The sequence below is a fragment of the Diceros bicornis genome, chromosome 1, assembly GCF_020826845.1.
Source record: "Diceros bicornis minor isolate mBicDic1 chromosome 1, mDicBic1.mat.cur, whole genome shotgun sequence".
In the NCBI taxonomy this organism is placed as follows: domain Eukaryota; kingdom Metazoa; phylum Chordata; class Mammalia; order Perissodactyla; family Rhinocerotidae; genus Diceros; species Diceros bicornis.
The window spans coordinates 3,247,462-3,272,372 of NC_080740.1; the positions used below are offsets into that span (position 1 = coordinate 3,247,462).

The following is a 24,911-nucleotide window of genomic DNA, read 5'->3' on the forward strand; positions in this document are numbered from 1 at the left end:
GTGGGCTCTGTCTTTCAGAAACACAGATTAATAAAGTGTGTTCAGTCACAACTCGTTGAGTGAAAAAAGGTGAATCACTCACAAAAGGTAAGACGAATGTTTCGAAATTCTTTGTCACATAGGCTTAAAGGGGGACGTGTTTATCTTTACAAAGGGATCATAGCATGTACCAACAGGCCAGAGAGAAAGGCTAAACCAGCTTCTTTCATAAGGTTCTTTTGTGGACAGGGTGGCGGTGTGAGAGGCAAATGTCAGAATGTGGTTTGGAACAACCTGGTTCCACCAGCCGGGAGCCAGCTGCCCCACAGCAATGGTTCTCAGCCTGCCTGTGCATTGGAATCACCTGGGAAGCTATTACGTGTCCCCACGTGGGATCCCAGAATAGTAAACCAGACTCCCCCGGGGTGAGACCAGGCATCCATGTTTTCTAAACCTCTCCAGATGAGTCCATCGTGCATCCTAGGTTGAGAACTAAGTGCTCTTGGAGTGGAACTTTCTTCTACCCCTGGAAGATCCTCTGCCCTGTTTCCTCAGGACACACAGGTTTCTATTATGTCAATAAGGAGGACTGATGTTGGGATGCGGCCTGAGAAACCTTATATTAGAGCCGTGAACACACCTCAGTTAACACATCACGTTTTTACTTGTCCTCAGGATGTATGGGATGAGGGGAGATAATTCCTCTTTTTTCGCTGAGGAAGATTGGCCCTGGGCTAACATCTGTGCCCATCTTCCTGTACTTTATATGGTACACCGCCACAGCATGGCTTGACAAGCGGTGCATCTGTGCGCACCCGGGATCCGAACCTGCGAACCCCAGGCTGTGGAAGGGGAGCACGCACTTAACCGCTACGCCACCAGGCCGGCCCCATCATATAACCTTTTGAAAATTGCATTTTATCAGTTTTGAAGGTCATTCCCTGAGGTGTTTGAGAGGATTAATCTGATGGAGCCAAATTAACTCATCTGCTGGCCCGCCTTTTCTTGGCTTCTGAAGTGAATCCTGGGTGTGAACAGAACTTTAACTTTTCTGACTCTCTAGTTCTTTTTTCCCTTTCTACTGATGTAATGTATTTGTCCTCATTTCTGGTTTGCACTCCTTCAGTAAGTTAATCCCTACTGGTGGCAGCAATGATTAAGGATTTGGTATTATGGTCAACCTGGTGACCTCTGTTACATGTATAATGAAGTCCTGTTCTCTGGTGGGTCAGAGATGATGGAGAATCCAACTGATTAGTCTTTTTTCTTTTTGTTTTTGTTCAGTTTTGTTTTTTGATCTGTTTGTCTATTTGCAACCTCAAATCAATTAAGAATCAGATTCCCACCGGAAAGAAAGACAGCTCTTTGAGATTTTGTGTTTCTGGATCACTTCTGACCTGTGGCTAAAGTTGTCAATCTGAAACTATAAGCCCTCTGTGTGTTTGTGTATCTGTGTGTCTGTGGCTGAGAAAGGCCTTTCCTCTCCTCGTGTAAGTAGAAATATTTTCCTAACGCTGGAGGGTATTTAACAACTAGATTACACTGTCTCTTAAATTAAAGGAGCACTGTTCTGATTGGTTTATAGAAATAATCATTTATATGAATCAGATATTCCCTCAGACCCCAGAAAATAAAGAAACTGAACCTCCAGTGTTTTAAGTATGCTAAACTTTTAAGAAAAGGATTATTCTTACAGAAATTACTAGCTCAGAAACATTTTAAGAAACCAAGTTCACATAATGAAAGTGAGTCTTTGAACAAATTAGCTTAGTTTAATAATTTTGATTTTAAAAATAATATTTATTTGTCTATATCATCAGTTTCCCGATATGGAGTATGATAAGCACCCATTTATTTATTTATTTATTTATTTTTTTGCTGAGGAAGATAGCCCTGAGCTAACATCCATTGCCAATCTTCCTCTTTTTTGGCTTGAGGATGATTAGCCCTGAGCTAACACCTGTGCCAGTCTTCCTCTATTTTGTATGTGGGTCGCCACCACAGCATGGCTGATGAGCGGTTCAGATCCCAGGCATGGATCCTGGGCCACTGAACCGGGGCCACTGAAGTGGAGTGCACCGAACTTAACCACTATGCCATACGGCCAGCCCCACATTTAATTTTTTTAAATAAGATTTGGGTCTGTTATCTCAGGAAAAGATGAGTTAATCTGAATTTCCTAAACTTTTTATACTGGTTTGCTGATCAAGTAAGATAAAATACCACTATCTAATACTTAAGATTATAAAAGTGTAAATTTGTATCCAACTAAATTGAATCGTGAATTTAACAAACCTTTGCTATCACCGGTAATTATATTTTATCGTTTGTCAGCTTAAACATAATTTCCAAAATCCTTAAGCAACTTAAAACTTGGATTATTATTAATCCAAGTTATTAATGAATAATTATTAAATATGTAAGTAATTTCCAAATAAGATGGAATGTTGAAACATTGATTATTAAGCATAATTTTAGGTTTATGTACTTTTGCTTCTTATTTTTATATGCTATAGATCGGCTGCATCTTTGTGACACATTAATGAATGTGTTCATTTTTACCACTTTAAGAAAGTATAAAAAGGGGCCGGCCCCATGACTTAGCAGTTAGGTGTGCGTGCTCCGCTGCTGGCAGCCCGGGTTCGGATCCCGGGCGCGCACCGACGCACCGCTTCTCTGGCCATGCTGAGGCCGCGTCCCACATACAGCAACTAGAAGGATGTGCAGCTGTGACCTACAACTATCTGCTGGGGCTTTGGGGAAAAAATAAATAAATAAAATTAAAAAAAAAAAAAGAAAGTATAAAAGGGATGTGCATGGCTGCAGGAAGTTGTATGTTTGTGAGCTTTTCCACTGTGCTAAAATGCTTGTAAATGCCAGACAATTCTCAGCTATTTACCTCTCGCTTTTCTCCATGAAATAGAATTATTAATTGGGTTAAAAGTTGTGATTAATATGGCTGACCGAGACTATACTAGAATCAATAATGGCAGAGAAATGCAACTGTGTATGTACTTCTGTTTTTTCAAGAAAAAAGGCAGTAGTTTTGACCTAAGGTAAAGTGTCCAGAATGTGTTCCAGAATACGAAAGAGTGGAGGAAAGATACCACTTTGGTGTATGTAACAAATTGAAGAGGGGAAGAGGGAAGAGAATTTTATTTCTCTTGATTTATAATACCTCAGTCTGAAAAGAAGTTATATAAATGTGTTAGAATTTTGGCAAATTTCTCTCAGTTTTGATGGCTTTGTATACAAAGTTATTTAAGGGAAAATAAAGCAGCTCACAAGATCTTTACTAACAGATTTTACATTAATGCAAAGCTAGAATTTGGTTTTCTCTTGCCTTGATAAATTGGTCTTAGAGCTCTTAACTAGTGGCAGCAAAGGTTATTCTTTACCTTCTGTGTAATCTGCACAGACAGCAGAAATTCCAGGTCTTACCAGAATAATTTCTGTGCTTTATGTTGATTTGATTTCATTCTTGATTATTTAAAAAAATGAGATAAAAAGCAAAGTTTCCTCAGTTGTAAAAGAACTAAGTTTCTTATAGTGGTTTTGCCTTCTTTTGTCTCAAGATATTTTGTTATCATTTTGGTTAATTAGGTAACCAACTGTGGTTTCTCAGCAGCCATGCCACTGTTCACATAAAGTGTCTAAATCTTCTCTGATAACTTTTTTGATTTTGCCTCCCCAAGATCAGATTCTAAATTTAGAAAAGAACTACTTCCAGGAAGTTGTCTTGTATACCTACAATTATCTTTTTTGTTTGTGCGAGGAAGATCAGCCCCGAACTAACATCCGATGCCGATCCTCCTCTTTTTTTGCCGAGGAAGAATGGCCCTGAGGTAACATCCGTGTCCATCTTTCTGTACTTTATATGGGACAGCATGGCATCTCAAGCGGTGTGTCGGTGTGCGCCGGGGATCAGGGCACACCCCGGGCCACGGAAGAGGAGCATGTGCACTTAACTGCTTGAGCCACCAGGCTGGCCCCAGCCTATAATTATCTTTGAGATTTCTCAGAGGGCCCTTGAAGATCACCAAGATTTATTACTTCACTTTGTAAAGAGGGATACTGGGAGCAATCAGGTTTGCTTGGTATTCGCCATATGTCTTAATTAGCTCAATATTTTCATAAGAGCAGCATGGGAAGAATTGTCAAATCAAAAGTGATGTTCAGCCTTCCCTAGGTTAAGTTTATATGGGTAAAAAGTTATTAATAGAAATATTTCAGATATTGTATGTTTTTTGGAAAGGCCCTGGAGAGTTGATAATGCCCTTACTGTTTGTAACATGTCCTGACACTGAGGGAAAATATTGACTAATTTTTTAATAAGATAATTATGTAGAGTACAGTAGTACTCTATTATCTGTGGTTACACTTTCCAGGGTTTCAGATACCCACCATCAACTGCGGTCGGCAAATAGTAAATGGAAAATTCCTGAAATAAACAATTCATAAGTTTTAAATTGCTCGAGATTCTGAGTAGTGTGGTGAAATCCTGCTCTGTCTCTGCTCCTTCCTGTGCCGGACCTGACTCATCCCTTTGTCCAACGGATCCACGCTGTACACGCTCTCCGCTCGCTAGTCACTTAGTAGCCTCTCAGTTATCAGATTGACTGTCTCGGTATCGCTGTGCTTGTGTTCAAGGAACCCTTATTTTACTTCATAATTGCCCCAAAGTGCAAGAGTAGTGATGCTAGCAATTTGGATATGCCAAAGAGAACTGTAAAGTGCTTCTTTTAAATGAAAATGTGAAAGTTCTCCACTTAATAAGGAAAGAAAAAAAATGGTATGCTGAGGTTGCCAAGATCTGCAGTAACATTTGTTACAGTATATTGTTATAACTGTTCTGTTTTATTATTAGTTATTGTTGTTAATTTCTTACTGTGCCTAATTTATAAATGAAACTTTATCATAGGTAGGTATGTGTAGGAAGAAACATAGTATATATGTACGGTTAGGTTTGGTACTATCCGCGGTTTCAGGCATCCACTGGGGGGCTTGGAACGTATCCCCCGCGGATAAGGGGGGACTACTGCACCACCGTGGAAAAGTTTACTCTTCTTCATTCCGACATTGTTATTGTAAGAAACTAATCTCAGTCATTCAGTCTCATGATCATTTCTGCTTTTATTGGATGCTTCTCTGAAGGTTCTGCTCTAAGGTCAGAGCCTCTAAGTGTCAGAGCCCCACAGAAAGCCCCACAGGAAGGTGTAGAGAGTGCCAGGCACCTGTAGCTACTGAGACCATAAAGAATAGACCCTTGAGTACAAGCCTCTTAGCTGACATCGTTTAAACACCTTTCAACCTGTACCAGCAGACTGAGTCAGAATTTCTGGATTCTAAGATTCCAAAGATTCTTTTCAATACATACTTCAGGAAAGCCCATTGCTTGACCTAAGATCCTGGGAAATAAGAATTACAGAGGACTGAATGAACTGACGAGGGAAACTTTAATTGTGGTTATTTGTGTGGAATATTGTTGTATGATTTTTGACATTTTATTTTTTATGGATACACATAGAACTCCTTTCTCTTTCTCCTTAAGCTCTCTCTAACCTTCAATTTAGTGGACTATGCATCAGTAAACTGAAATGAAACATTTTAAATAGTGTCTGATTCTCTATGGCATCTTCAGAATTCAGAAACAAATACTTTTAGTGAGTCTCTTTACTTTCCATGACAAAATAGTTATTAGTATATATTCAATAAGAATTTGTCATTCTTTTTATAATTGGACAAATAGATTGTTCAGCCAAAGCCAGACCAGAGGGTTATATTTGAGAATGAGGCTCTTAATCAGATATAAGAAGACCATGTTAAGAAACACAGGGTTGACTTTATATGTGAAGCTAATGCCTACAAAGCCCTCCTCCCAAAACTGGCCTGGCACCTGCCTCCAGGTCCCTATCTGACCGGTGGTGAGGAAGGTCACTTCCTAAAAAGCTAGGGACCTTAGAAAATTTTCAGACCTCAAGAAGGGAGGAATTTACCCCGATTTAGTGATACTGTAGGTGAAATCTGATAGACAGACTTTCTTGGGCTTAGGCTCCTGGCCGTGGCATAGAGGAGTAAATATCGAAGTTTTTAAAAGCCTGAGATTCCTTGTGAAAGTTTCTGAATAGAAGGTAATTTTTTTGGCCTAAGTAGTTGCTCGGTAATCTAAGGCTCTAGATTCGCAGAGAAAACTTGAGGCCTATGTGGTTAAATTGCTGCATGTGTGTACTCAGGCTAAACCTAACAAAACCAGCCTTTTGTGATCAAGAATGATCTTTATGATTGCAAGGCAGGAGACTGTCAGAAAAATTATCTGCAATTTTGAAATAAACAAGGGAGGCACATCCTCTCTCATTCTGGGGAGAAGTTCATCCAAGGATAATCTAGGAGAGTGGTTCTCAAAATGAGGTCCTTGGACCAGCAGCATCACCCAGAAACTTGTTATAAATTAAAATTCTTAGGTCTCACCCCAAATGGACTGAATCAGAAAGTCCAGGGTAGGACCTAGCAGTCTGTAGTTTAACAAGCCCTCCAGATGATTCTGTACACTAAAGTTTGAGAACCACTAATCTAGGGCAAACGACTTAGTTCAACTCACTGTTTACTATCAATTAAAGGTATCAGACTTAGTGAAGTTGCATGTTATCTTATAGATTTCTATCCAGTAGAGATGCAAATAATTTCTGTCCAGTGGAAGAGAGAGCCTCAAAGGTTATGGTTTATGGCCTTGTTGGACATTAACCAGATTTGTACCTACCTCAGCAGTATTATACTAACATTGCCTAAAATACCTAGCTCTTGGAATTAGTTTTAACATCTTACCGGTTTCCTTACTAATTAATGAGTTGAATAAACTCTTTGAGAGGTATTGGTTTTATATTTACATGAGAATAATGGTTTTTAACCTTTTGAAAATTATCGTCAATGGATTTCACACTGTGGTGGGAATGAGCCCTATAATACCAGGCAGTGAGGGCCTTGATGGCGGGACTGTGTCTGGTTTTGCTCAGTATTTTTTCCTCACATCAAGCACAGAGTCTGGTATATAAGCTCCGAATAAATATTTATGCAATCAATAAACACAACCTACAAAGTATTTGATTTTTTTGTTTTTGGTGAGGAAGACCAGTCCTGAGCTAACATCCGATGCCAATCCTCCTCTTTTTTGCTGAGGAAGACTGGCCCTGGGCTAACATCTGTGCCCATCTTCCACTACTTTATATGGGATGCCGCCACAGCATGGCTTAACAAGCAGTGCATCGGTGCGTGCCCGGGATCTGAACCAGCAAACCCTGGGCGCCGCAGCAGAGTGCGCGCACTTAACTGCTTGTGCCACCGGGCTGGCCCCCAAAGTATTTGATTTTTAAAAGAGGAATTTAATTTTTTGTGTGTGTGAGGAGGATTAGCCCTGAGCTAACATCTGTTACCAATCCTCCTCTTTTTGCTCAGGAAGATTGGCCCTGGGCTAACATCCGTGCCCATCTTCCTCTACTTTGTATGGAACACTGCCTCAGCACGGCTTGATGAATGGTGCATATGTCCAGGATCTGAACCCATGAACCCAAACCCATGACCCCCCGGACTGCCCAAAGCGGAGCACGTAAACTTAACCGCTACGCCACCAGGCCGGCCCCGGAAAGGGGATTTTCTTGAAGATATTCTCTGAGATGTGTTGGCCATCACCCGTAGAGTCAGACTAGTTTTAGATTCAATCCCAGGACAGTTTTCTTCGTTTCGGAAAGCACTTGCAAGCAATACAGAGTGGTGTGCCCAAATGGATCACTGGATTTTGTTACCTTATAATATGAACAGGAACTAACACTTCCTGGATACATGCCATTCACAAGAAGAAGAGCCAAATGGAAGGGTGAATGGTTTTAGGTAAATCCATCAGAAGTGCTAGAATATCAATTTAAAGTTTATGCCTGACAGTGGGTGAAACACTAGTACTATTTTCACGTGATATTTAGATTGCCTTTGGGGTGAACATCTATTTTTTCTCTCCCTGTGGTTTTCCTTTTGGCAGCCTTTGCCTTCTGCATTCCAGGTGCTCCGGGGGGCAATGGTGGATGGTTAACCAGTCATCCCCTTGTCCCCCAACTCCATACAGTGGTACATTTATATCCCGTGCCAAACAGATTTCTGCCTCCTGGAAATTTAAATCCCGAGCAGAATGATCAACGAGGGTTTTAAGCTAAACATTCCCAAAGCAGCATCCGAAACAACTGGCCGGTTTCCTGATGGAGGGCCCTGGCCCCGTTCCACTCCTTGGTATTGCTTGCTTCTTCAGCTTTCTTTTCCGTTCTGGATCTTTCCATTAACTCCCTTTTGCTTAAATTAGCTAGATAAGGTTCTTGTGGCTTACAACCAGTCTTATAACTGCACAACTATTTTCCAGATGAAGTGATCAACCCGCATCGCACACGCAGTGGTCAGTCGACTTGGAGCCCTGCCTCTCGCTGCCAGACTGTGGTGTCCCTCAGGCTCACAGTGCTCCTCTAGCGGAATGAAAGAGCATCTGACTTTTATGGAAGAACTGACTTCTCTTTCATGGGGGACTTTTCCTAATGAAAAACTTATTTACAAGAGAAAAATATTCTAAATATACTTCTAGAAATGACAATCTTAAGTCTTTGTTGACTGACTTACATTCAATTTATTTTAATTATATTGTTTGATCTAATGGAGGGTTCTGGTAGGACAGAGGGTTAAACTAAACATCCTAAGGAAATCCTTAGTAATCTTATAAAATTTAAAAAAACTAGCATGCAAACTAACAGAAAAAGTACTTTATTTATAACATCATTTTGTAAACAGTCACACTGTGCATTTTTTAATTCAACAATAACAATCTTTTTCCCTATGGATTTATAGCAAACCCTACCTATATAAAGTCAATGAGTTAATACAAGCGTCAAGATGAATAGGGTAGAATAATTTCTGAAAATGTTCAATTACAGCACTTGATACAAAGACAGATAACTATCTGTACCATAAAAATTTACATGCCACAAAACATTAATTTATAATTTTAAATATGTAGTAAAACACATTTATAAAGCATCAACATTAATTTTATTATAAACCAGTGAATTACTCAGGAATATTTATTAAAACTTACTAAAAATCAGTAAATATTGCAACTGAGGTAAAAATTTATAAGTAAACAAAACTATCATTTATAAGGGCCAAAAAGTAAATGGCAGGGCAGGTAACACTTTCTGATGACGATGTCTACTCCTTGATGTTTTGAAGCAGCTTCAATAAATGCGACTCAATAACCTGTTGAACTAGAACAGAGAGGTGATCAGGACCACAGCATGATGATTACAAAATTTTAAAAAGAACTATCAAATTCAACTTAACATCCCCAAATTTTTCCTAAAATAATTTCCAAGTAGGATACATTCATAGTCTAAGGGCAATAAGATTGCAATGCAATACTTAAATACACTTAAAACTCAGTCGGTCACTGACTTAGTGATCGTCCAAGTTACTGGATTTCTTATTCCTGGTTTCTAAATTTTGAAACTGAAGGAGAGTCAGAGCACAAGGTTGTTGTAAGGAACACAAAAAGGGCAACTATAAGGCTTTTTTTTTTTTTTTTTGGTAAGGAAGATTGGCTCTCAGCTAACATCTGTGCCCATCTTCCTCTACTTTGTATGTGGGATGCCACCACAGCATGGCTTGATGAGCGGTGCATTGGTCCGTGCCTGGGATTCAAACCTGTGAACCCTGGGCTGCCAAAGCAGAGAGCATGAATTTAACCACTACTCCACCAGGCCGGCCCCCTATAAGGCTTTTTATAAATAGTTTGCTACAATGTTAAACACATTGTAAATAGGTGTGTGCTTATCCTCCAGCAACTAATTATTTGGGTTGGTGAAAAGTAGTAGTAACAAACTCATTTCTAGACTTTGTAGGACTTTGTGGGTTTTGCCCACAGTTAAAAGTATTTGTCAGGAGTTGGGATAACGTGCAACACTCTATGACTACAAGTGATGAAACAGTCTGGACCGCTGGTTTGTACTATTCATAAAGCTTTACTAGAACGAAACCTGAGAGTTCTAAAATGCTTACCACTTCTGTAGCCCAAGGCTACAGCTAAATCCATAGAATTATAACCAGAGTCGGTTTCAATTGTTGGGTCAGCTCCATTTTCTATACCAAAATAGAAAAATCGACATAAATAAAATGAAAATATGGATATGTTTGTCTATTACTTGCTCGTGTGCAAATAGTGGGACAGATTTTCAGCCAGTTTGGAAGGTGTTTTCAGGATGGTCTGACAGAGGACAGAGAGCAGAGAATTCACCTTGGTGGGTTGGAGGGGAGACACTTGCAGCAAACAGGCATCCTCTAGAGCAGCTGCAAGGCACGGACCACTACAGACAGAACTCAAGCATACAGACGCTGGACGGAGGACACAGCGTGGATTCACACGTGACCCCCAAGAGCAACAGGGACACATGCCCAGCTGCAGGCACACTGTGACGAGCCGCCTCCCACATGGCAGCATGGCAACAGGTGCTCCAGGGTGAGGAGCAGCAGGATTAATGCAGTTAGCAAGAGTTAGTGATGCTCCCGAGTAATCCCTGGGGAGGCCAGCTTGTGAAAAATAAAGTCCTCACTTTCTAAATATTTTCATGTTTATCTGCTTACCTAACAACATTTTTACACATTTCACGTGATTTCCATGTACAGCATAAAGCAAAGGTGTCCCTCCATTCTGCAAAAAGAAAAGGTGATTTAGTTTTTTAAGGTGAGCAAGATTCGAATAATTTAATGCTGCTGTGAGAAGTTTTACTAAGAATTGAGCATGTAAAAGTAGTTTAAGGTAATTTTAATATTTTGTGAATACTTAAATCAGAACTAATATTTGAGTTTATGACATTAACTTTTTCTTCCAGGTGTTTAACTAAGTCAATTAATTATTCTTCCAAGTGTTGAATAAGATTTATTATGTCTTCCCAAACCAAATAAATCCTCGAGTTATGGTAATTTAAAAATTAGTATCTCAGACTCACCCAATCGTATTCATTGACATCAACTCCACAACCAAGCAGCATTTGGACAATATCGGTGTAGCCTTTACTACAGGCGAAGGACAGTGCGCTTTCTCGACCTTTTCCTAAAAGCTGGGGGTCAGCACCCTGGAGTGGCAAGTGGAGACAAAAGACTTTTCAATTCACGGGAACAAGAATATTGTTATTTCTGTCAATAATAATTACAGTTCAACACTTAGGTCAGGTAACGTTCTGGGGTTAACAAGGAAATGATGCCAACTTCTACTCAGGGCTGCTCTTGTTATCAGGGTGTCTGGACGCCTTCCTCCCTCCCTCTCTGCATCCTGACTGCTCTTCACCCTGGAGTCAAACCCCGCCTCCAGGAAGCTCCTCCTACAAGGCTGACAGGGCTTTGTTCCCTCTGCTTAGAGGAGCCGGGCCTTAAATCTTCTCTCACTGCTTCGTGTCTGATCAGTCTCGCCTGCCCAACTAGATTCAAGCTCCACAAGAATATGAAAAGCATTTAAAACTTTCTGGATCCTCTACCATTACATCCAGCTGGCTGGAGCTACAGAGATGTGACTAAAGACTTAACTGAACTTAAGTGACTGTACATAATACATTTTCTGAGGCTTTTTCCTTACATTCTGAAGGAGAAACTCGACCACAGCTATTTGCCCGTGTGCTGCGGCCCACATCAGAGGAGTAAATCCTTCTTCATCTGTGTGATTGATAACATTTTCTATGTAAAAGAAAAGCAGTTTTTGTGATCTAATTTCACCACCACATATGAATACCACTATGACAATACTGGCATGCTAAAGAGCTGACTGTGCTTGTAGAAATTACCCAATAGATATAATTAAAAAGAATGCTAACAATATTGTTATTTAACAGCAACAAACTACATTCAACCAGCAACAGGGGAACTAGTTAAAAAATAAAAACATAGTCTATGTATATGAAATACAATGCAAAATCATGGACCTATTAAAAAGAATGAAATCAATCTTTATGTGCTTATAAATTTTATACAATCTTTTGGAAAGATCTCCAAAATATTAAGTGAAAAAAGTAAAGTGCAATGCAGTGGGTATAATATTTTCCCTCGTGTAAATAACAAAAAGCACATACATATTCTCAATATATAAACCCAAATATTAGCAGAAATGTCTTCTAGAAAAGTTTTCTGTAAACAAGAAACTTATAATGTTTGCTTTTGGGGAAACGGCTAGGGTGGTAAAGGAAGCTATAATTTTTATAATTTATAGTACTTTTTTTTTTTAACTATCTATTGGGTTATCTGCCTGGTGAGATTATGCAACTATTTTTTTTTTGTCTTTATACTTTCCTAAAATAAAACTTTATACTTTAAAACTTTATACTCTCTTAAAATAAAACAATAACAAAGCTAAGAAATCCTATTAAATTTGTTTTAAATACCTTTTTCAAATAGGCTATTACCTTGTTCGATACGGGTAGCCAGGTAGAGCATCTCTCCCTGAGCGGCCAACTGGTGAACAGACAAAGCTGAAACAACACCATAGAAGCTTCATGTGTATCTGTAGGGCACACTGCCATCATCTCATTGTTCATGTTTGTGCAGCATTCTTTTCTTCCAAAACAAAAACTACCATTTTATTGTTTAAAAAATCTGACTTCAAATATACCCTAACTTAACAAGTAGCCATTCTGTATCTGAAAATTGGCTCTTACATGTTTAAGGTAATTCTGACATCTGCAAAGTGTTATTACCAATGAATACACAAATTGTTATGATCAATTATTAACAATGCAAATTGTTACTGATCTTATCAATCAAAGAAATGGTTTAGATACTTAATTTTTAAAATGTGTTCCCTGTATCCAAACTTATAAGGAAGTTGGGTCTAAAAGACACAGACACACCTTCTGTCTTTTTATTGATTGAGTCCACTGAAGTCCCAAATATCATTATTTCAAGACTCCATGGGTTTTTCTTAACTTTAGGAAGAGTGAGGCAGTAAATGGAAAACTGGCCTTGAGAGTAAATTCTTGAGTGCAGACCTAGTTGTGCCTAATTAGCTGTGTGACCTTGGATAACTGATTAAACATTTCTGTCTGTAACATGAGGGATGTGAACCATATGATCTCTAGGTGTTTCTTTTCAGCTCAAAAATTTTATGGTTGGAATATTTTAAGATGATCTCTTTATTTTAAAACAAAGCCAAAGAGGCACTGTTCTATGAGAGCTCATCTTAAAAATTAGTATTACTTGATCCTGACTTCAGTGATATGACTCGGTGGCCTTCATACAGAAAGGAAAGCAATTGGGAGGCACAGGCAAATTAATATAAGTAAAACAGAAATGGCCAATAGGAAGATAAGAGTCACAGACTCTTCCTGGCTTAACTGCTACAGCATGTGATTCAAAATCAGGAGGGATACAGTGTTTTCAAAGTAAAGACATATATTTCACCGTGCTTTAGAATACAGATGCATTTACATCATATTCTCAAAGAAAGCTCCTAACATCAAACTGCTAACTGGTTTTCTCTCATTCACACACCCATACTAGAGAGAATATTTTCTAGTTTATATAGAAAAACTTCATTTTATTTCTTCTAGAATGATTCTACATTTTTTTTAAAAATTATGGATTCTAAGTTTTAAAAAAGGTGGTTTCATATTCATATTATTATATTCAAATTCAAAATTACAGTAGAAATCACTTAGCTTTTACTACAAATTACTCGTTGATCAGTGATCTAGTTTATAAGTAAGATGTGAAGCCTCGCACTCCAAGAACACAAAAACACTCACAATATCTTACTTTGCACAAAGTTCAGAATAACTCAGTTTTTATAGGAAAACTATAAAGGTTTTAAGAATTAATATTTTGATCTGTATTTGTTCTCAACAGAGAAACATAAAACATGAAATATTTTAATATGCAGTAATATGTCAAAATGGTTTAAATTACTAAAACCAGGACATCACTTAAGTTTTCCAAAATAGAATATGCATTTAATGAAAATAATTTCAAAGTCAAACTCTTGAAACCATTATATTGGTTATAAGAATTTTTTGTTTTTTTCCTTCCTTTTCTCCCCAAAGCCCCAGTAGATAGTTGTATGTCATACTTGCACATCCCTCTAGTTGCTGTATGTGGGACGCAGCCTCAGCATGGCCAGAGAAGCGGTGCGTTGGTGCGTGCCCGGGATCCGAACCCGGGTTGCCAGCAGCGGAGCGCCAGCACTTAACCGCTAAGCCACAGGGCCAGCCCCTAGTTATAAGAATTTTTTAATACATCAGTGGGAAATACTCACAATTTGCTAAGAGAGGTGTGGTCGAGACCTCATTTCCTCTGTGTTTGTTGGTTAAGGTAGTCGACTGTTTGATGGGGGAGAAGTGCTTTGTTGCAGAGGGAGTGTAGACGTGCCTCACTTGAATTCCAGGAGAAGGAGATGTGTGGATATTGCATTCAGCTGAGTAAAACAAATTTAAACACATTAAAACAATATTTTAATGACAAAGCATTTCAAAGTTCTAAATCAATGTTTATATTAAAAAAGAAATAGAGGGGCCGGCCCGGTGGCACAAGTGGTTAAGTGCGTGCGTTCTGCTGCGGCGGCCCGGGGTTCGCCGGTTCGGATCCGGGTACGCACCGACGCACTGCTTGTCAGGCCATGCTGTGGGGGAGTCCCATATAAAGTGGAGGAAGATGGGCACAGATGTTAGCCCAGGGCCAGTCTTCCTCAGCAAAAAGAGGAGGATTGGCAGATGTTAGCTCAGGGCTGATCTTCCTCACAAAAAGAAAAAAAAAAAGAAAGAAATAGATGAGGTATAATATCTTCAACTGTTTCTCAAGTCTGTACTACCATAGTGAAAGTTCCAGAAAAAAATCTGTATTAATCTTGAGCAATTTTATTCTGAGATTAGTTTTTTATTCAATAGATTGTTATAAAAGTAAATCTACAATATGATGACAGACTTCACTGCATTAAAGAATAGGAAGCTAACGCCAATCAAATATTCGTGGAATAGGGCATGTCAAGCTAATTGGTTTCTAAAAGGCACAAATAATTTTTTTCTCCTATGATTTTAAAAGGTACAATAGGGAACTTTATTAGAGAATTTGTAAACAAAGGTTAAGCAAGAAATTAAAAGAAAATCAACATGTACTTATGGACATTATATAATATGAAATTATTTAATTTTGGTTTTTGTGAGATTCTAGAAAATCATATTAAAAGATGACTTCCAAACTCACTTCCCAAACTCAAAATCCCATGATCAAAAAGGGGAAAAAAAACCCCCAAATAAACAAAAACAAAACAAATGCAGATATGTATACCATAACTTTCAACCTTTAAAGAGGACAGATGCCACCTCCAGGTCAGAGTTAACCTGATCTTGAATGTTTTTACTATCCTCCTCGTTTAAGGACTTCACAAAGCGAGAACACACGTTCATATCAAATCGGTTGGGCAATATGAATTTCATTCCCATGGCAACACTCTGAGCTGATCCTTCTTCTGCACTTGCGTCCAGCTGATGTTCTCTTTTAACGTCTGGCATGCCACTCAGACTGTAACTGGTGGGACACTCTTCCATTATCAGCCGGGCTCCAATATCCAGATTTGCTGATGTAGCCATGATTTCAACTGTAGTTTCAATAATTAAAACATTTTTTGATGATTTCCTCTTGATTTTATAAGAGCAGTATCCAGTGTATTCTTGCAATTTGGATATTAAAAAACCTGAAAGAAAAAAATTAAAAATATTATATCAACTTAGGTAAAAGTACACAAAATAATCATTTTCAATCAAGTATGCAAACAGTGCTCTAACAAGCACCTATACATAATAGAAAGCATACAATGTTCAGAGGTGGAGGAATCTGGGTACAAATCCAAGTGTCACCATTTACTAGCTGTGTGAACCTGTATAGGTCACTGAACCTCTCAAAGCCTCAGCCTCACTCGTAAAATGGGGACACCACCATTAACCTCACAGGATCCTCGTGAAGACCAAATGAAATGCAGTAACATTCTCACCTCTGTCGGTAGGGTCCAACAAATTTTAGTTACCCTTTCCTCCCCTTTCCTATTCCCAAATATTGCCAAATGGATAAAAGATCAGTCTAACAATGAAAATAAACTTTCATGTAAAAACTTTAACCTCTTACCTGAGGTTTTTTTTTTTTTTTTGGTGAGGAAGATCGGCCCTGAGCTAACATCTGCCAATCCTCTTTTTTTGCTGGGGAAGACTGGCCCTGGGCTAACATCCATGCCCGTCTTCCTCCACTTTATGTGGGACACCGCCACAGCATGGCTTGCCAAGAGGTGTGTCGGTGTGTGTGCCCAGGATCCGAACCGGCGAACCCCGGGCCGCCACATCGGAGTATGCGCACCCAACCGCTTGCCCCACCCGGCAAGCCCCCTGAGGTTCATTTTTTAACATGCTGTTTGTAAGTGGCTCTCAGTTTGAATTTAAGGAAATATAGAACTCATGTACTCAAGTCTGTTAGCGTCTATAATACCCATGATTCTTGGAGAGTGAAAAGCTTTATAAAACCTTGGTTATGATGAACTGAAGATATATTTATTTCTTAGTTTTTGTTCAGATCAAGTGTTAGCAATTTAATACAGGTTTTTATGAAAAACAAAGTGTACAGATTATAGATTGGCTTCCTTTGCTTTAGCATCTCTAGGACATTAGGATCAAAATGTAATTTCTGGATCTCGATCTTTGTCATAAGTATTAAGAAATAAGAATTACTGATTTTTCTTCAAATGTAGATCGTCAAGACATGAACTCAATAAATGCTAACTCTCGAAGCATAGGTTATAAGCACACCTGTTACTGAATCATTTACTATTGTTTTAAAATGAGTTTTCACTAAAGTAATTGCTGGCACTTCCCTATGGACCTTAATATAATTTCAAGAGAAATTTCATTATTGTACCTAAAATTGCTTCTACAAAGATGAACTCCAAGATACATTATGGTCCTAGATATATAATCACTGAGGCAGGAAGAAAATTAACACCAAGTTAAATTTTTTACGTAGGGTTTACTGCCTCTTACAAATTGTGAGAGGGTGCAGGGTGTTTTAAAATTGGAATTAATTGGAATTAAAAGAGAAAAATGCATTAAAATCACAGTGGAAGTTGGCAAACTATACATTTACAGATAACCACTGTTTACAGTTCTAAAACATTTTCCAAGATTGATCCTTGTAACAATCCTCTGGGTAGTCAGGGCAAGTAATCATTATGTCCACCGTAGTGAAGAGAAAAAGGGAGCCCATGAGCTACGGGGACCTATCCAGCTCTTCTGACTTCATCACTCTGCGCCTTACAATAAGCAGCACTAAACTAATCCAAAACTTCCCAGGGAGAAAGAGCTGAAGAAATAACAAATAGTAATAATAAGAGAAAGTAAAAGGTAACAAAGTCCACACACTTCAGCAAAAGGAAAGCAGAACAGGAAGTGAGTTGTGCTTCAAATGGAGACTGAGCTGCAATGCAGAGGTCTTTAAAAGGGTACTGCAAGAGACGAGCTGTTTCCCGAGGGAAGAGCCATCTCCCACAGACTCCTACCTAGAGGCGTGCTTGTGCGAAGTGCAACTCCCTGAGCTCTCTCAGCACCCTGCATATATCTCTATTTTAGCATTTATCGTTCTTTTGAACATTTCCATTTAAACTCCCAATAAATTGAAAACTCCTCTATAATGAGGACCACTCTAATCTTTGCACACAAAACCGTGCTTGGTCCATAAGTCTTTTCTGATCTGAATTTTAACAATGTTTCATATTCTTTTCTGTCCCGAAATGATCCTGCACGATGCTCAACAAACACTTGCTGTTTAGATCTGGCTTTACGTTCCCAACATCACCACTAAGTATCTGTGCAACCCTGGGCAGACAAATCATGCACGTTTGCTGAGACTCACTATCATCTATAAAGTGAAGATGGTTGAGACAGGCATCTCTAATATTCTTTCTAGCTCTAAACATCTTCCATGTTATAAATCAGGGTTCACAGATGGAATTACCAGGCTTTGAGTGGGAGAAGAGCACATGTACTTGGGGGGGGGGGGAGGAGTGGAAATAGAACACTTATCGTGGCACTGCTCCAGAGAGGAGAAGCAAAGTTGACTGGCTAGGCCAAAATTCTGAAGAACAGGAGGAGGAGTGGTGAAAAAGATGATCGAGAAGGGGAGGCGGTGAGAAAAAGAGGGAAGGCCTAGGGCAGGTAGGATCACCTCGCTGACAGCGAGCGAGGGATGAAGGGAGAGCGCCTCGAGATCAAGTGGGCAACCGTGCTAGTCCCCAGTGGATGCTCACGACGGGAGCCCCGGCTCCTCCTAGTCCCGGACTGCCCTGGAGGGAAAGGAAGGTGCACGAGGCTGAAGGACGCCTCGCGCCGACAGGCGCCCCGAGTCCCGGGACAGGCGCCCGCTGGGGCAGAGGCTGCAGGCGCGGAGTCCGCGGAGCACCGGCCGGCCCCGCCCGGGAAGCGCCCGCCGCTCACGTACCGCGGGCGGAAGCCCGGGCTCACCCGCGGCGGGCGGGGCCCGGGGCCCGGGGCCGGCCGGGCGGGAGCGCGGCGCCTCGCGACCACCCTCGACGGCCCACGGCGGGGGGGGGCTTGCCATCTGCCGCCGCAGACTCACTGCAGGCCCCCGGCCGGCTTGTTTTGACCCGACGTCACTTCCGATTGCTCCTTTCGCTTTCGGGCCCCAAACCCATGCGCATCCCTGCCGCCGGTGGGCTCCCGGGCGTCTTCCCGCCGCCGCGCCGCGGCCCCCCCCGCGCGAGCACGCCAGACACCGGGCCGCTCAGCCGGCCGCGCCGGGTCACCAGCGCCAGGCCAGTGTCGCCCCGGCCACGCCTCCTCCCCAGCGCCCCGCCCACCGGGCCGCCTCGCGTCACCCGGGCCGCGTCGCTCCGTGAGCTGCGCCGTGACGTCACCTTCCCGCGACGGGCCGGCCGCTGGGTTCCCCGTGTGTCTGGCGGCTGCCGCGGGGTCCGCGTGATCTTCCGCAAGTGATCCCGGACGTCGCGGGAGCGGCCGGCGGGGTCCCAGAAGTTCTGCTTGGAGCCGGGGGCTCTGGGCGCAGCCTCGGGCCGGCGGAGGTAGGTGAAGGCGGCCCCCGCGGGATGGCTCCCTTCGTAACCGGCCTCGCGCGGGCCCCGCGTTAGCGTCGACGGGATTCTCCTCCTCTGCCGGCACGTCCTCCGCCTCCCTGCGCCGCCTCAGGCCCCGGAGTGATCCGCGCCGCCGAGGCGGCGGGCAGGTTTCCCTCTGTCCTTGCTCGTGGGGGTCCGTCGGTGTCGAGGCCCCCAGCCCGCGTCTGAAGTGCTCAGTCCGTTCTAGTAACACACTTAAAGACACGCTGACGCTTTCGGGAGCCGCCCGGTTAGAATTAAAAATCTCCTCTGCGCCCTCAGTACTCTGTACGTTGCTTTGAGCGCGTATTTGATGCTCTGCACGGTATTACGCTAGGACAGGAGTACTCTTACCCACCTAGCCTCGGTCTCAGGCTCTGGCCGCTCCGCGTCCTTTCTGCCTGTTCGCTTTCCATCACCTGCTGCCTCCGCGCCTTTGCCTTGTGTCCCGCTCCCGCGTCTCCGCCTCCAGTGCTGTTCCGCGCCTTAATCTGGCAGACCGCTGCTACCGCTCCTCACTTTTTCGTTCTCAAGCTTAGCACTGTTTTTCTTAAGGCAGAGTCACGTACCCCTTACCTGTGCTCTCGTAAGGGGCGAAGGCCCGCGGGCCAGCTCTGGCCCAGTGCCTGTTTTTGGGTAGCCAGTGAGCTAAGAATGATTTTTACAGATGAACGTTGGCAGTCTGTTTGATGAGAGCGAACATTAACTTTGAACCCCGAATTAAGTGAAATGTTATCCCCCTCCTCCAAAGAATACCATTCTGTTCATTCATAAACAAAAATTTGTACTCATAATTGTTTTCGGGGTTTCATAAGTAAAAATTTGGGAATATTTTTCTTTCTTGCTGTATAAGTAACTACATAATATCCTCCATTTTGTCTGCTGGCCTGCAAAGCCTAAAATATTTATCATCTGGCCCTTTACAGAAAGTTTGTTGACTTTTGCTCTATGGCAATGGTCATATTATAGACACCACTTGTGATTTAATTTTGTGTTTTCTCGTGGAACCCAGTACAGTACTTCCTTTCTTTCCTTCCACAAACATTCTTTGAGCACTTTTTAAAAAATCTTCCAGACACCAAATGTTCAGTTTAGTGGGAAAAAGAAATCATTACAATGCAGTGTGATTAAGTGTATTTACATAAATAGGCAGAGTCTAGCAGAATTATAGAAGACAGGCCCCTGACCCAGTTTAGGAGGTCAGAGAAGGTTTCCTGGAGGATGTGATCCTTGAGTTGAGCTTTAAATGATAAATAGGAAGTGGTTAGAAAGAGATAATTCCTGTCAGAGAGGACAGATGAGCAAGGATATTGAGACAAGAAAGAACAGAATGTGTTAAGGAAATAACAAGAGGTGAAGCTGGAAAGGTAAGCCAGGGCCAGATCACAGAGGGCCTTACATGCCACGTTGAGGAGCTTGGACCTTCTTTTCTGGGTAATGTTGGGCTTTGTAGCAAAAGCTGGATTTGCATTGTAGTAGGTAACTCTGATGACTATTTGGAGGATGGATGAGGGAGTCAGGGAGACCTTATATTGCACTATTTCAGTAGATGAGAAGATCTGAATTAGGGCAGTGAAACTAGGTGGAGTGGACATGATGACGTTTAGAAAGATTTGGGAGGTAAAATCTGCAGGTATCGCTAACTATTTAGATGTTAAAGTGAGGAGGAAGAACAAGTCAAGGCTGAATCCAGATTCCTAGCTGGTGCCAATCACCAGCTGAAATGGAGAGTATTGGAGTATGGGAGGGCACAGACCATGTCTGTTTCACTCACTGTTGTGCCTAGAACAGTGTCCCACACATTGTAGGTACTTGAATGAACAGAAAAGTTTCCCCCCTTTTAATCCTTGATTGCCATGTTTCATCAAAACAACCTTTAAATATTCTGCCCATATTTATTTTGGTGTTACATGCCTTGTTTTCAGGCCTTTTGAAATAGATGATGAGTTGCACCACTGGAATCATTCACCTGATAAAATCGAATCTCTTTTGCAGTTGAATAGTCTGGAAAGACACTTTGGCCTAATTACATGTCAGTTAAAAGTTTTAATTCATTTTTATCCTTTTCTGTTACTTTAAACTTCTACATCAGAATATTAGCTTTTAATTTAATTTTAAGCTTTTCAATTTAAAGTGTCTACCTTGGAATATTAGCTTTGTTTTCCTTTCTTCTCAGCATTTTTAGGCTTTCAGGAAGACAAGTCTCGAGACTGTTCTTATAGATTAAATATCATCTTAAGTTTACTTTCAGGAAACTTTTGTATTTGCAGTTTCACTTTAATGTTTTCGGTTGTCAGTAAATGAATGGTCTGAACCTGTGTGCTTCTCTGTGCTTTGGCTACTGGATGGCTGAGCCAGATTTATTCCCAAGAGTTATAAATTTGTCGGTTAGATGTGAGAACATTTGTGTAGCCTCTGTATAGCTGAGTAGATGGTGCAATATGGTAGCCCTAACTATTGTTCTTGCTTCGTTTAGACTGTCTCTTCTGTGTTACACTAAGTGGTTTATTGGTCACTAATCTATAAGCTACCATGCAGCCTTTTGAAAGGATACAGAGTGAAAATCATGACTATATATACAGGTTTATGAATAACATATGTATATAAAATATTTTCTTTTTCAGACGTAAAGCAGAGTCACTATAATTATTTCTAACGTCAATTTCAAACTATTTACCCTTGGATATCAGTCCAATTATATGACATTATGGCTGGTTATAAGCCTGTAGCTATTCAAACATATCCTATACTTGGTGAAAAAATCACCCAGGATACACAGTACTGGAACAACTATAAGGTAAGTATAGATGATAACTGGGGGAGGGGGAAGGGATATCATTTATGCCAATTTCTCCAGCGTATGTTATACTTTGGATGCTCTAACAGAGAACTAATAACTAAAGATAATCTGTCAGCAGTTTATAGTTTGGGCAGAAAATTTGATATCTGATATTTTTTCTTGGAATTTTATATGAAAGTCCTTACTGCGTAATCAGTTTAATCATACAAGTGCCTAGCACAGAATCGATGCTTAATCGGTGCCAAATGAATTCCACTTTAGATTTTGAATCTCATATGCAAGAAGATTTTTTTTTCCTTTTTTAATCTAAAGAGGAAGTGATTCAAAATTAATTATTCTAGACTATCTATAAAGGCTTACAAATAATTTTTTTTAAAGATGAACAACTAAATAGAAAAATGGAAAAAGATTGGGATTGGGAGGTTTATGGAAAAAGAAATTTAAATGGCCAATAAATATATTAAAAGAACCTCAGCTTCACTTACAATTGAAGAAATGCAAATTAAAACAGTAATTTGGGTACTATTTTTCGTCTGTTATATTGGCACAAATGAAAAATTTTGATCATCATTGTTACTTGAGGGAGGGAAATTGGTGAAGACTTTTTGGAGGGCAATTTGGCTTATCTATTATGATAAAAATACCTTTTGGCCTTGTAGATTCCACAGCTTGGAACTTAATAAATATACTCACCCAAATTTGCTAAGATATATGTGTAAAGATGTTAGCTGAAGTGTTATTTGTAATATTAGAAATCTTAGAAAAACCTGTGTTCGTTAGTGGTGGACTGGTAAAGTAAATTATGATGTATCCTGTAATGGATGGTAAATCTGTTGCTCATATGTAAAGTTACCTAAGATGTGTTATTAAGTGAAAAGAAAGCAAGGTGCAGAATGGCCTGCGTGGTATGACTTTTGTGTCAGTTAAAAATACGTGGTGTTAAATGTATGCTGTATAGGCAGAACTTTTAATAATTACAGTAATAATCACAGAAGACTCCACAGCTGAAGAGAAAGAGTGGGGTGCGGCTTTTCAACCATATATTTATATACTTTAATGGCAGCAGGGATACTCTGGGTGTTGGGGTTTTGACCTTTTCTGCTTTCTTCATGTTTCTATATTAAGTACAACCTAGTAAATATTACTAAGAACATAAAGAAATGGTTGGTAAGAAATTATATAATGCTTTGGGGCCAGCCCAGTGGTGCAGCAGTTAAGTCCATGGTCTCCGTTTTGGCGGCCCAAGGGTTCGCAGGTTTGGATTCTGGACGCGCACTGATGCACCGCTTGTCAAGCCATGCTGTGGCGGCATCCCATATAAAGTAGAGGAAGATCGGCACGGATGTTAGCCCAGGACCAATCTTCCTCGGCAAAAAAAGAGGAGGATTGGCATTGGATGTTAGCTCAGGGCTGATCTTCCTCACAAAAAAAAAAAAAGAAAGAAAGAAATGTACAGAAATTATATAATGCTTAAATAGGTTTTACCAGTTGTAACTCTGTATTATTTTTCATTAAGACCCCTGTTCAGATCAAGGAGTTTGGTGCAGTGTCAAAAGTTGACTTTTCTCTGCAGCCTCCATATAATTATGCTGTCACAGCTTCTTCAAGGGTAAATATAATATTAAATTTATTTTTCTTTAGTATAGTTTATGTTTACCACTGATCTTGAGCCATCTGGTGAAATCATCTGTGTTTTTTATCTTGTTGTAGATTCACATTTATGGCCGGTACTCCCAAGAACCTATAAAAACCTTTTCTCGATTTAAAGACACGGCATACTGTGCTACTTTTCGACAGGACGGTAGACTGCTGGTGGCTGGCAGTGAAGATGGTCGAGTTCAGCTTTTTGATATAAGTGGGAGGGCTCCTCTCAGGCAGTTTGAAGGCCATACTAAGTAAGAGACAATTTTTTGTTTTCTTTTATTTTTTTAATTGAGGTATAATTAACATACAACATTATGTTAGTTTCAGATGTACAACATAATGATTCGATATTTGTATATATTGTGAAATGATCACCACAGTAAGTCTAGTTAACGTTTGTCACCATACAGTTACAGACAGTTGGTTTTTATGTGTTCTTTTTTTTGTTTTGTTTTGTTGTAAGCTCTATTCATTTTCTGGGCTTTGAATAAAAACAGAGAGAGCAGTTTTATGAAGATTATGTACCTTATGTACCTTATTTCCTGGTTGTTCTAAGACAGAATGCTTAACTTGGTCCAGTTCTATAGTCCAGTTTCATGGGGCTCATGGATTCCCTAAAACTGTATGTGACATTTTAGGAAGTGTACGTTTATGTAGGGAGACATCCTGTTAGCTTTCACTAACTTCTTAGTGGGTTCTGTGACCTGAAAGAGATTACAAACCACTGATCTCAAGGCAACCTCACAACTACTAATGAGAACTCATAGGCCTGGACTGTATTAGAGGTTCTCATTTTGAAGTCAAGTTGGAAGGTGGATTTTCTTTCTTCTTGGATTTAGTATTTTGTCCTTTGATAAATTGAATGTCTAGGGCAATTTAATATTATAATTTTGTTCCAGGATTACCAGTGTCATTGCTGGATTGGCTATTGATTTAAAATCTTGAAAATTTTTTTTATAGGGTATTATCAGGATGGTCTTACCCCATCAGTGAAACATTTAAAATATAACAGAAATTCACTTAACATGATCCTACTTAGTGGCAAGTCTTAGATTTTTTTGTGTGTGTGTGTGAGGAAGATTAGCCCTGAGCTAACATCTGTGCTAATCCTCCTTTTTTTTGCTGAGGAAGACCGGCTCTGAGCTAACATCTATTGCCAATCCTCCTCCTCTTGTTTTTTTTCCCCCAAAGCCCCAGTAGACAGTTGCATGTCATAGTTGCACATCCTTCTAGTTGCTGTATGTGGGACACAGCCTCAGCATGGCCGGAGAAGCGGTGCGTTGGTGCGCGCCCGGGATCCGAACCCGGGCCGCCAGCAGCGGA

At 40.5% G+C, this 24,911-nt stretch overlaps 2 protein-coding genes across 10 annotated transcripts in view; one reads left to right on the forward strand and one right to left on the reverse strand.

The window, feature by feature from the left end:
- UTP15 (UTP15 small subunit processome component) overlaps positions 1 to 24,911 on the forward strand; it is a 52,166-nt gene that overhangs the window by 16,860 nt on the left and 10,395 nt on the right. Inside the window, exons 1-4 of one of the 3 annotated variants that reach the window (XM_058560884.1) lie at positions 18,982 to 19,111; positions 21,769 to 21,941; positions 23,461 to 23,553; positions 23,655 to 23,839. In XM_058560884.1, the coding sequence (XP_058416867.1) occupies positions 21,852 to 21,941; positions 23,461 to 23,553; positions 23,655 to 23,839 (368 nt within the window). In that variant the 5' untranslated portion in view covers positions 18,982 to 19,111; positions 21,769 to 21,851. Of the gene's footprint in view, positions 1 to 18,981; positions 19,112 to 19,142; positions 19,395 to 21,768; positions 21,942 to 23,460; positions 23,554 to 23,654; positions 23,840 to 24,911 lie in introns of those variants that run through there. The other 2 variants (XM_058560964.1, XM_058561055.1) reach the window with 2 other exon arrangements.
- ANKRA2 (ankyrin repeat family A member 2) lies at positions 8,754 to 18,835 on the reverse strand. 7 transcript variants are annotated; one of them, XM_058561458.1, is made up of 10 exons: positions 18,649 to 18,835; positions 18,238 to 18,355; positions 15,335 to 15,727; positions 14,294 to 14,452; positions 12,450 to 12,515; positions 11,630 to 11,727; positions 11,007 to 11,132; positions 10,642 to 10,708; positions 10,060 to 10,140; positions 8,754 to 9,269 (listed from the first exon to the last, which is right to left on the reverse strand). In XM_058561458.1, exons 3-10 carry the CDS (start codon positions 15,621 to 15,623, stop codon positions 9,214 to 9,216), a joined length of 942 nt encoding a protein of 313 aa, XP_058417441.1. In that variant the 5' UTR covers positions 15,624 to 15,727; positions 18,238 to 18,355; positions 18,649 to 18,835; the 3' UTR covers positions 8,754 to 9,213. The 7 variants fall into 7 exon arrangements, with proteins under 7 accessions (XP_058417441.1, XP_058417533.1, XP_058417712.1 ...); XM_058561550.1 differs by lacking the exon at positions 18,649 to 18,835 and adding an exon at positions 18,511 to 18,578; XM_058561729.1 differs by lacking the exon at positions 18,649 to 18,835 and adding an exon at positions 18,534 to 18,565.